At 40.7% G+C, this 12,397-nt stretch overlaps 1 protein-coding gene across 1 annotated transcript in view; it reads right to left on the minus strand.

Moving 5' to 3' along the window:
* The window catches only part of DMD (dystrophin), a 2,416,993-nt gene that overhangs the window by 1,844,001 nt on the left and 560,595 nt on the right, over positions 1-12,397 (minus strand). The window contains exon 5 of the mRNA XM_075852742.1: positions 1,831-1,923. Within this exon, the coding sequence (XP_075708857.1) occupies positions 1,831-1,923 (93 nt within the window). The remainder of the gene's footprint in view (positions 1-1,830; positions 1,924-12,397) is intronic.

Consider the following 12,397-nt stretch of genomic DNA (forward strand, 5'->3'; position numbering starts at 1 on the left):
GTGGTAATATCTGGTCATGGTGGGGAGATATTATTCAGTAACATTATGGTGGTATTATTCAGTCACTACGTGGTAGTAATATGTGGTCATGCTGTAGAGGTATTATTCAGTAACATTATGGTTGTATTATTTAGACACTATTTGGTGGTAATATGTTGTCATAGTGTAGAGGTATTATTCAGTAATAGTATGGTGGTATTATTCATTCACTATGTGGTGGTAATATGTGATCATGGTGTGGTGATATTATTCAGTAACAGTATGGTGGTATTATTTAGACACTATTTGGTGGCAATATGTAGTCACGGTGTGACAGTATTTTTCAGTAACAGTATGGCAGTATTATTCAGTGACTATGTGGTAGTATTATGTGGTCATGATGTGAAGGTTTTGTTTTGTAATAGTATGGTGGTATTATGCTGTCATAGTGTAGAGCAGTGGTGTCAAACCTGTGTCCCTCCAGCTGTTGCAAAACTACAACTCCCAAGCATTCCCTGGTTGCTGCAAGCATTCCATGGTTGCTGCATGCTTTTAAGGCATGCTGGGAGTTGTAGTTTTGCAACAGCTGGAGGGCCACAGGTTTAGGTTTGACATATGTGGTGTAGAGGTATTATTCAGTAATAGTATGGTGGTATTTTTCATTCACTATGTAGTGGTGATATGTGATAATGTTTTGGAGATTTAATTCAGTAATACAGTAGTAGTACAGTGGTATTATTTAGACACTATTTGGTGGTAATCTGATAAATTCAGTAACTGTATGGTGGTAGTATTCAGTCACTATGTGGTGGTAAAATATGGTCATGATGTGGAGTTTCAGATGTAGCCATCTTTATCTTGACTGATAATTTGCTGCAGCGTGATATCACACAACAAAAGCCATTGAAAAACCATTGAAAAAGTCAAGTTAAAGTTTCTTGACACTTTGTATATAATGTGTTAAAAGTCAAGATAAAGATGGCTACATCTGTATTATTCAGTAACAGTATGGTGGTATTATTGAGTCACTATGTGGTGGTAATATGTGGTCATGGTGTGAAGGTATTGTTTATCTTTTGTATAGTGGTATCATACATAATTGTTTTAAAGCTAAGTTGTCTTTCAGACCCGCAATGTCACAGGGGCCTGCACATCCGAGCAACAAGTGCAGGTGCGGAGGGCAGATGCAAAATTCGCCCTGGAGCCCATAGGATTCTGGTTACGCCTTATCCATAATTTTCTTCATCCTAAGAGCCAGCAATTAATGTGTTGTATAAATATAATTATATTAAACAAACAAACCAAATCCCTTCAGTTATGAACAGAATAATTTAAATAGATAATCTCTCTCTCCTTTTGTTTTAAATTACTTTAAACTGGTCCTTAAACCCACCCTATTGTATATGTATAGCACAGGCGTAAAGCCAGTGCACAAGAATAATGAATCAGTATTCGGATGACCTGCTTTCAGACAGAGCCAGTCACCCAGGAGATATATTTTTTAACTCTTTTGCCTACTCTATTTCCACCTATACAATGCTAAATATTCTTGACCACAACCTCCATTAGTCATGTGATCACGTGGCCGCAACCTCTATTAGTCATGTGATCACATAGTGTGACCGCCACAAGGCCAGTAGCATGAGGGAGCTGCTGGGTCTAGATAGATCCAGAACATTTCTATTAGGGACAATTGTCACTGTAAAAGTAACTAAGACTGCTATTGCTGGAGAATACTTGAGTGTAATAAATCATGTGCTGCAGATAAGCCCTCGTTTCATTGCTGGTTTATATATTGTTGCTTTACACGCAATGGTAGGAAATAACACAAGCAAAAAAAGGTAAGCTCACCTGCCAATGGAGGATGATGCTCCAGATCAATCCTAGAATCAGCTTGTGATTGCCATCCACTATGTCTGAGCTGCCAATGTTCACCAAATCAACCTGTTTTACCAAAATAAATAACAACAGAGTTAACAGCATCCTTGTTGGCCCATTCATTGCTATTTACTTACATTTTATGAGACCTTTACTGCACAAATAAAAGTATTAATGTTGTGTATTTTTGCAAAAACTCATGAATAATTCCGGTAGCTATGTGTTCTTACTAATTTTCTTTATGAGACATGGGAGATAATACAAATTTTACACTTAATCCATTAGTGAACGCCAATATGCCTTTTCACGGCGGCCATTAACGGGCTTTATTCTGATGCATGTGCATTTTTTATGGCACTGCATTATAATATAAATATATCCGCCGCCGGGTGGGGGGAAAGGTCCCTGCTCTCAGCTAACATTGACTGACTTGGGACCATTGTTTGCGGTCCCCAAACACGTGATCACCGATATCCAACGAATACCGGCGATCACTGTTATGAAATAGTAAAAAGTTAAATAAGCTTTTTATCGTAATGTTAGTCCCCTGCAGCCACCAATCGGCACCCCCACATCCCCACACCCCCTCCCTTCCCCATTGCCAGAAAAACAAAATGGTGCACACATGCGCAGTCTGCCTGTGCATAGTAGCTGATCAGGGACCGTTATAATTGGTCCCTCATCATATTGTCACTGTGATATACCTATCACAGTGACCCTAGTCACATATTTAGTAAATACAGCATAGGATTTGTGCTTTTTCTCCTCTCACTGTAGTTGTTTTGTGAGAGGAGAGAGATACTATGTTCGACTCTTGTGCTGTTAGACAGTAAAAAACACACGACAAATCCGCCCAGATTTCCCCGTAATCACCCCCAGATTACCCATAATCACCCCAGATTACCCGAAATTACCCCTAGATTACCTGTGAAGTCAGTGATCTTTTTCATCTGATTACTCTATTATAATAGCCGGTATAGCTACGATTTACCGTAGCATTTTTAGTTTTTTTGCTCATCTTATAAAAAAACAAAAACTTTTTAAATAATACAAAAAAAGTAAATTAGTTTATTAGTGTAGCGGACATAAATCACAGAAATCTCAGAATGTTCACTGCGTGGCAGGCGTACGCCTTGCTGTGCTCCAGCAGTTCAGGCAGCGGTATGGACACTGCATCAAAACTTAGCTCAGAAAGCAACAGAAGTTCCGCTTCTGCCACTGGAACCCACAGCTCTATGGTGGTGGATGCAGCTGTCACTCCTGAACCATCAGGAGCAGGGCCTAGTAATGCATTCCCTCCCAAAGTGTGGGATCCTGCATATTCTTTCTCCCCCCCAAATGTCGCAATTTATAGGCATCAACACAGATGTAACAAATTTTACCCTCTGTAATTTTTTCAAAATTATTCCTAGGAAATCACGTCCTGGAACTAATTGTCCAGCAGACAAATGGCAGGCAATTTGTTACAAATAATCCTAGTTCTTGCTATGACAGAGCATGGATCTCCACAACTGTATCAGAAATTATAACATTTTTGGGAATTACCCTAAACATGGAGTTAGTAAAAATAAAACTTACATCCAGTCCTACTGGGCTACCAGCGCTATCCACTGCATCCCTGTTTTTGCAGTAGTTATGGCCCGAACGCGCTATGAAACTATGATGCATTTCATGCATTTCTCTGATAATTCCCAAATAACACCAAGAAGTGACCCAGGTTATGATCGCCTTAACAAATTGAGACCCTTTATCTCCCTCCTAAGAGTCATTTTTAAATTTATACACCCTAGGCCAAAAATTATTGGTAGATAAGTCTCTTATGAGCCTCAAGGGCCGTCTATCGTTTCACCAATTTATCCGCTCCAAAAGAGCCCCGATACAGTGACAAACTTTATAATGTGTGCGATATTACAATAGACTACACCCTTAACTTTTTTATTTATGAGGACAGGGACCACCACTTTAATCCCCCTGTCTGCCCAGAGGATATTGGCATTATTAAGAAAATTGACTGGCAAACCATTGTGCCATTCCTACAAAAAGGATACCATGTGTACATAGACAACTATTACACTATTGTCCACCTATATAAGTCCCTCAATGCTGCTACTACAGGGGCCTGTGGGAAGCTAAGAAAAAATAGTCAACTCCCCTCAACAATTGGTGTCCAGGCGTATAACAAGGGGTGCATCACTCTCATTTGCAAGTGACCAGTTGCTTGCTGTCAACTGGAGTGACAAAAATGATGTGTATATGCTCACCATAGTGCATGAGGATACCACAGTGGCAGTAAGAGAGGGGGAGCTACGTCTGATAAGAGGAAATCGGTCTGTGTAGTGGACTACAATAAATTCATGAGGGGAGTCGATCTATCTGACCAGGTACTACAACCTTACTTAATAAAACGTAAGACTAGGGCCTGGTATAAAAAGGTAGCAATCTACTTTGCCTGTTTAGAGACTTATGACACCGTTTCTTATTATTACGTTTATAGAACATTTAGGGAACACCAGAAAGGATGGGGTGGGGAAATTATTTTTAGGGAGTCAATTTCATTTATTCATATTTTTTGTTTAGTTTTTGGGCTTTCCAAGGGAGGGAGGGAGGGATTTTCATGGAGAGGTAGTACAGTATATATTTTTTTCAGACGTATAAAAAATCATAAGGGGTAAAATTTGGTTTACAAATTCAGAACATGGACCCCACAAGTGTTCTGGAAATAAAAAAATAAATGTGGGCATTGCATTTATTAGTAGATAAAGCCAACACGTGTGGCCCATGATGCCCCTGAATTTGTGGAAGTCGTGCATTTTAGTAATGATTACAAGAATAAATTGAGGATGTATTTCATTTTTCCATAGGACTATGTCCTGCCACATACTGTTACATTCCTATTTCTGTACCGTGATATGGGCATGATATATATTTTTTGTCCTCTCCAAATGTGCGGTGGGGTCTAAAATATTTTCAAGCAAAATATGTGTCCTGAAAGCCACTGGGTGCTCCCTTCATTTTGAGCCCTACCGTGTGTTCAGGCAGCGCATTAGGGCCACAATGGGGGTATTTTTGAACACAGAAGAAACAGGGTGATGGATTTTGGGGTATGTTTCTGCATTCTCAAGTTTGCTTTTCAAATAAATTTGTCTTTAAAATGATACATTTGTGAAAAAAAATACAATTATATTTCTTTTACACCTGATTTGCATGAATTCTTACAAATAAACTTACAAAATACTTACAACACGCCTTAATAAATACCTTAAGGAGTGTAGTTTTAAAAATTGGGTAATTTATTGGTTTCCATCATTCTGACATGTATGAGGTCCTGGAAGCCTGGCTTGGTGCAGGAAATCAAAATGTACTTCAACATTTATAATATTATTATTCAATTTATAATTCTTCTAAATTGTTCAAAAATATTTTGGTTTTTTTTCAAAAGTGCTGTTAAAATAAGTTAAAGAGATGGAAATATATATTTAATTTAAAAAAAATGTGTACAGCATGTATGTACATATGTGACATTGCAGTTCAAAATAGGGAAAAATTATAATTTTTACAAAATTTCATCAATATTTTTATTTTTTCATTAATTTACGCAAATCGAATCAGTCTACTTTTACCACCTAAATAAAGCAGAACATGTGACGAAAAAACATTGTCATAATTACTTGGATATGCAAAACTATTGCAGAGTTATTGTCTGACAAAGTCAGACATACCAGATTTGAAAAATCTGACTTGGTCATTAAGGTCCAAACAAGCCCGGTCATTGAGGGGTTAAAGGGATTTTAATATTGTTTTTGCTTATATATGAATATAGCTGATGTGATTTTGTAAGTCAGCCTTTATTTATGAAGCGCCCTGTTTTCCAGTTCTTTGAATGGGACTAGCAATGTAAATAATGGATATTTCTATTATTGTTGCTATGGTAATATCCACGGTCATGTATAGTATATTTCTCTATTATAATGGTTCTCTTTTATTCCATTTACTGTATGTACCAGTGTATGCTGTACTACATAGAGAATACATGCCAAGGTAAAGGGGGACCTGTACTCTGCTAATGCACTTACAAGCCAATGGTGTTTATTTGATTTTTGTTATCAAAAAAAGCTTCCTGTAGTTACTGGATTGTTTATATGCTGAAAACTTTTAATAAAGAATTATTGAAACGAAAAAAGCTTCTTTTACATTCTTTTAATTGGCAGTCAAAAATACTATTTTATTAAAGACAAGTCATATGCACTACTGTGTTGCCAGGCGATCTCTACATTAAAGTTACACTATCATGCGATCTTTAGCTGCACCTCACGCCAAAATGTGCAGTTGGAAGCAGGAGAAGCTTCAAGCATTGTGTGGTTCCATTGGCATCTTGACCATCCGGTGTGACACAATGTCTCTAACTGCCGAGTGCGAGAATGGAACTGCACTTTTCGGAGGAAGGTGCAGCAAAAGATATGATAGTGTCACTTTAAATACTGCTTAATTCTATCACAAAGTTCCATATGTTTGCTTAAACATGCATTGATAGCTATATCCACCTGTTATCGATCACATCAAAGTTATGAACTTAGTTGTGATCAATAACAGCTCGATACTGAATGTCAGAAACATGCAGGATCCAATGTTACTGAACCCGTCAGTCCCGCCACCTGACGGATTAGCGCTAGATACAGCTGCTCTGTACAGGATGCAAAGCAGCTATATCTCAAAAAGTAAAAATATTTTTTAATAAAAAGTATTCAGAAAGTTGCACAAACACACTGATTTCAAAGGTGTACATAGCATTTAAGTTGAAATGTTGGTCACAAACATTATTTCGTCGGGTCTATATACATTTTATATTACATAGAATACAGTTAAAGGTTTCTGTAGAGGAATAAGCAGGATGCCTAAAACTGATATCAATATAACACATTGGTGGTCATGTATAAATCCTGATGTTGTAGCAGAGTGGTATAGCAGTCTGTGAGGGGCAACGTTTGTGCTATATTTGCCAACTCAGTGGTCGTCTGTTGTGGAATACAGCCACCACTACAGAAGAACACAAGGTTTTCCATGGCATTGCTCACTATGGACTATTTTAAAAGGTTTGACAAATGCATGCCCCTACTTATCAAAGTGGCAGAGAACATTAACCCCTTCCAGACATTTGACGTATCCATTCGCCAAAGTCGGGAAGGGGAAGTATGGAGCGGGCTCACGGATTGAACCCGCTCCATACGATGTGGGTGTCAGCTGTTTGTTACAGCCGACACTTCAGAGTAATGAGAGGCATCGCGCTCGAGCGAGATCCCGCTCGTTTAACTCATTAAATGCCGCGGTCAATAGCGACTGCAGCATTTAAATCGTTAGAAAGAGGGGGCGACCCCCTCTAATAGCTCATCGCACCCTCTGCAACGCAATCGTGGAGGGGCGATGGTTGCTATGAAGGCCCCCAGGTCTGGCACGGCTTAATAGTCACGATATACTGCAATGCATTAGTATTGCAGTATATCATGCAAGCAATACAACGATTGCTGGTTGAAGTCCCCTAGGGGGACCAATAAAAAAAAGTAAAAATTTGTTCAATAAAGTTTTTTTTGTGTAAAAAAAAATAAAAAATATCAAAAGTTCAAAAAAAAACCTGTAATGACAGGGTAGGGAGACAGACAGGTGAGCCCTAATCTACCCGCCACTCAGTCCCCGCCTACTTGCAACGACCCATCCTAAGCGACGGGGTACAACTGGGCGACGGTCCCTACGCTCAGTAAGTGCAAGACAGACAAACAGACAAGGGTACACAGAAGCTAGGGAAACGGAGCAGCTGCCCACGGAGACACCGTGAGCAACAAGAGTAGTGAACGAGCCGAGTCAAACCAGGAGAGAACGAGGTACCAAAACGCTGAGCAGAAGAGTGGTCAGAAAGCCAAGGTCAATAACAAGCAGAGGATGAGTAGTACAAGAAGCAGCAGCAGCAAGCGAGGAAACAAGCATAGAAGAATCACAGGCAAAGGAGGTACAGGGATGGCAGGTATAAATAGACAGTGGCCGGGAGCTAGCTCCGTCTGGCCAGGCTGTGATAGGCTCTCCCACTCCTAAGCCTGCCATCCTGAGTGGTGGAAGATAAAGTCAGTCTCACAGACATAGGAGCAGGTGCAGACTGATTGCCCACGGGCGTCGACACAGAAACTGTGTCTGGCAAATCCTTTACAGTACCCGCCTTTTATGAGGGGCCACTGGACCCTTTCTAGGTGGACCCGGTTTATTGGGGAAACGAAGGTGGAACCTCCTGAGCAATACCCCAGCGTGAACATCCCGGGCGGGTACCCAGGTCCTCTCCTCAGGCCCGTATCCTCTCCAATGGACCAGGTACTGGAGGGAGCCTTGGACCATCCTGCTGTCCACAATCTTGGCCACCTCGAATTCTACCCCCTCAGGGGTGAGAACAGGGACCGGAGATTTCCTCGAAGGAGCCAAGGACGGGGAGCAGCATTGAGGGAGGCATGAAAGACGTTGTGCACTCGAAAAGACGGGGAAACTCCAGTCGGAAGGAGACAGGGTTAAGGACTTCAATGACCTTGTACGGCCCTATAAACCGGGGAGCAAATTTCTTGGACGGGACTTTAAGGTGCAAATTTTTAGAAGATAGCCACACCAGATCCCCGACCACAAACAAGGGGTTAGCAGAACGTCTTCTATCTGCCTGAGTCTTTTGTATGCTCTGGGATGCCTCTAGGTTCTTCTGAACCTGGGCCCAGACTGTGCACAGTCCCTGATGAACGACATCTACCTCGGGATTGCTGGAACTACCAGGTGAAACGGAGGAGAACCGTGGATTAAACCCAAAATTACAGAAAATGGGGGAGACCCCTGACGAGTTACTGACCCGGTTATTAAGGGAAAATATGGCGAGGGGAATGAATGAGACCGAATCATATTGACAGTCAGAGATAAAACACCTTAAATATTGTTCCAGAGACTGATTAGTCCTCTCTGTTTGGCCATTCGTTTCAGGATGGAAAGCCGAGGAGAAGGACAGATCAATCTCCAACTTTTTACACAAGGCTCTCCAAAACAATTAAACAAATTGTACCCCTCTGTCAGAAACAATATTGACAGGAACCCCATGGAGACGCAGGATGTGTTTGACAAACAAGGTAGCTAACGTCTTAGCATTGGGTAGTTTCTTAAGGGGCACAAAGTGGCACATCTTACTGAAGCGGTCTACTACAACCCACACCACCGACTTGCCTTGAGATGGAGGCAAATCGGTGATAAAATCAATGGAGATATGGGTCCAAGGTCTCTGGGGAATGGGCAAAGAACAAAGTAAGCCCGCTGGTCGGGAACTGGGAGTCTTGGACCTAGCACAAACCTCACAAGCGGCGACGTAGGCCTTAACGTCTTTAAGCAACCCAGGCCACCAGTAGTTTCTGGCAATGAGGTGCTTGGTACCCAGGATGCCTGGATGGCCAGATAGTGCAGAGTCATGATTTTCCCTAAGTACCCTTAGCCGGAGTTTCAGGGGAACAGACAGCTTGTTCTCAGGAAGATTCCCGGGAGATGAACCTTGATCAGCCGCAATTTCGGAGACTAAATCAGAATAAATAGAGGAAATGATTATACCTGGAGGCAAAATACAAGCAGGATCTTCCTCCAAAGGAGGGCTGGCCATGAAGCTACGCGACAGGAGAAGTAGGCACAGGGACGGAGATGGGTGACGGACCTGGTACCCTGGGACAAGACAGCACCCACTCCCACCTCGGAGGCGTCAACCTCCACGATGAATGGCTCCATTTGGTTGGGCTGAACCAGCACTGGGGCCAAGATAAAGCACTTCTTAAGGTCCTCAAAAGCCTGGACAGCCTCACCAGTGGAGGATATCAGCACCTGCCACTCTATGTAATGACAGAGTAGGGAGACAGACAGGTGATCCCTAATCTACCCGCCACTCAGTCCCTGCCTACTTGCAACGACCCATCCTAAGCGACGGGGTACAACTGGGCGACGGTCCCTACGCTCAGTATGTGCAAGACAGACAAACAGACAAGGGTACACAGAAGCTAGGGAAACGGGGCAGCTGCCCACGGAGAACCGTGAGCAACAAGAGTAGTGAACGAGCCGAGTCAAACCAGGAGAGAACGAGGTACCAAAACACTGAGCAGAAGAGTGGTCAGAAAGCCAAGGTTAATAACAAGCAGAGGATGAGTAGTACAAGCAGCAGCAGCAAGCCAGGAAACAAGCATAGAAGAATCACAGGCAAAGGAGGAACAGGAAAGGCAGGTATAAATAGACAGTGGGCGGGAGCTAGCTCCGTCTGGCCAGGCTGTGATAGGCTCTCCCACTCCTAAGCCTGCCATCCTGAGTGGTGGAAGATGGAGTCAGTCTCACAGACATAGGAGCAGGTGCAGACTGATTGCCCACGGGCGTCGACACAGAAGCTGTGCCTGGCAAATCCTTTACAAAAACCTTTTCCCATTTCCCCCTTAGAGCACAGTAAAAAATTAAATAAATAAACATGATTGATATTGCCGCGTCCGTAAAAGTCTGAACTATTACAATATATACTTATTTAACCCGCACGGTGAAAAAAAATTGTAAACGCCAGAATTTCTATTTTTTGGTCACCTAATCTCCCACAAAAAAATTAAATAAAAAATGATAAAACCATCGCATGTACACCAAAATGGTATTATTAAAAGCTATAGCTTATCCCACAAAAAAATATGCCCTCATACTACTTATTCAACGGAAAAATAAAAAAGTTATGGCTCTAGGAATTTGGCGACACAAAATAAATTTTCTTTTTTACACTTGTAAAAGTAGTAAAATATATAAAAAAAACTACATATATTTGGTATCGGCGTAATCGTATTGATCCATAGAATAAAATGAACATGTTGTTTTAATTGCACAGTGAATTCCGTAAAAACGGCGAGCAAAAAAACATGGAGGAATCGCTGTTTTTTTCATTTTCTACCCCACAAATATTTTTTTTTCCTAGAGGCAGCTGAGGGCTGGGAGCGTCCCTGCTCTGCCGTGTGAGATCGATATTAGTATCGATCTCACACGTTTAACCCCTCAGATGCGGTGCTCAATAGCGAGCACCGCATCTGAGTGGTTTAGGAGAGAGGGAGGGAGCTCCCTCTCTCCCCCACCGACACCCGGCGATACGATCGCCGAGTGTCTGTGTCTCTAATGGCAGCCGGGGGTCTAATAAAGGCCCCCAGGCTGCCTAGAGTGAATGCCTGCTAGATCATGCCGCAGGCATGACCTAGCAGATGCCTGTCCGTGTTAAACGGCCAGGCAGTAATACACTGCAATACAAAAGTATTGCAGTGTATTATAAATGCGATCGCAGAATCGCATAGTATAGTCCCCTAATGGGACTAGTAAAAAAGTGAAAAAAAAGTTTAATAAAGTTAATTAAAAAAAAAATTTGAAAAAAATGAAAAACCCAGCTTTTCCCCTTACAAACTGCTTTACTATTAAAAAAACAAAATAAAGTTAAAAAGTTACACATATTTGGTATCGCCGTGTCCATAACGACCCCGACTATAAATCTATTACATTATTTAACGCGCACGGTGAAAAAAAATAATAAAAAACTATGGAAAAATTGCTGTTTTCTGTGAATACTGACTTTAAAAAAATTTAATAAAAATTGATCAAAAAGTCGCATCTACTCCAAAATGGTACCAATAAAAACTACAAGTCGCTCCGCAAAAAAAAAGCGCTCATACAACCGCATCGGCGAAAAAATAAAAACGTTACGGCTCTTCAAATATGGAGACACAAAAACAAATAATTTTGAAAAAAAAGCGTTTTTACTGTGTAAAAGTAGTAAAACATACAAAAACTATACAAATTTGGTATCGTTGCAATCGTAACAACCCGCTGAATAAAGTTAGTATGTTATTTAGACCACACGGTAAACGGCGTAGATTTAGGACGCAAAAAAGAGTGGCGAAATTTCAGATTTTTTTCTATTTCCCCCCCAAAAAAGTTAATAAAAGTTAATCAATAAATAATATGTACCTAAAAATGGTGCTATTAAAAAATACAACTTGTCCCGCAAAAAACAAGACCTTATACAGCTATATCGACGCAAAAATAAGAAGGTTATAGCTCTTGGAATGCGACGATTGAAAAACGTAAAAAATAGCTTGGTCATTAAGGTCCAAAATAGGCTAGTCATTAAGGGGTTAAAGAACAAAAGTGTCCATGGAGTAATACAGTCTCCAGGAAGAGAGTTTTTTTTAAAAAAACACCACCAATTTACTTTTTGAAATGTGTTTATAATGAGAACCTGATTGAAATAATTTATAATGCTATGATGATATATTCCCTTTTTAAAACATCATATTATAGAAAGTACAGATTTGCAGAATTCATGAAATTAATAAAATAATGCATCCATTAATAAAATAGCATATTATGAACAGAAACCTAAACATACAAATATCTGGTATCACTCTATCCGTAATAATCACTAAAATAAATGTAAACCCCTCCTTTGCTAGCTGCACAAAACATAGGTATCTCTGAATGGAGAATA

Source organism: Rhinoderma darwinii, chromosome 2 (assembly GCF_050947455.1).
Source record: "Rhinoderma darwinii isolate aRhiDar2 chromosome 2, aRhiDar2.hap1, whole genome shotgun sequence".
Classification (NCBI taxonomy): domain Eukaryota; kingdom Metazoa; phylum Chordata; class Amphibia; order Anura; family Rhinodermatidae; genus Rhinoderma; species Rhinoderma darwinii.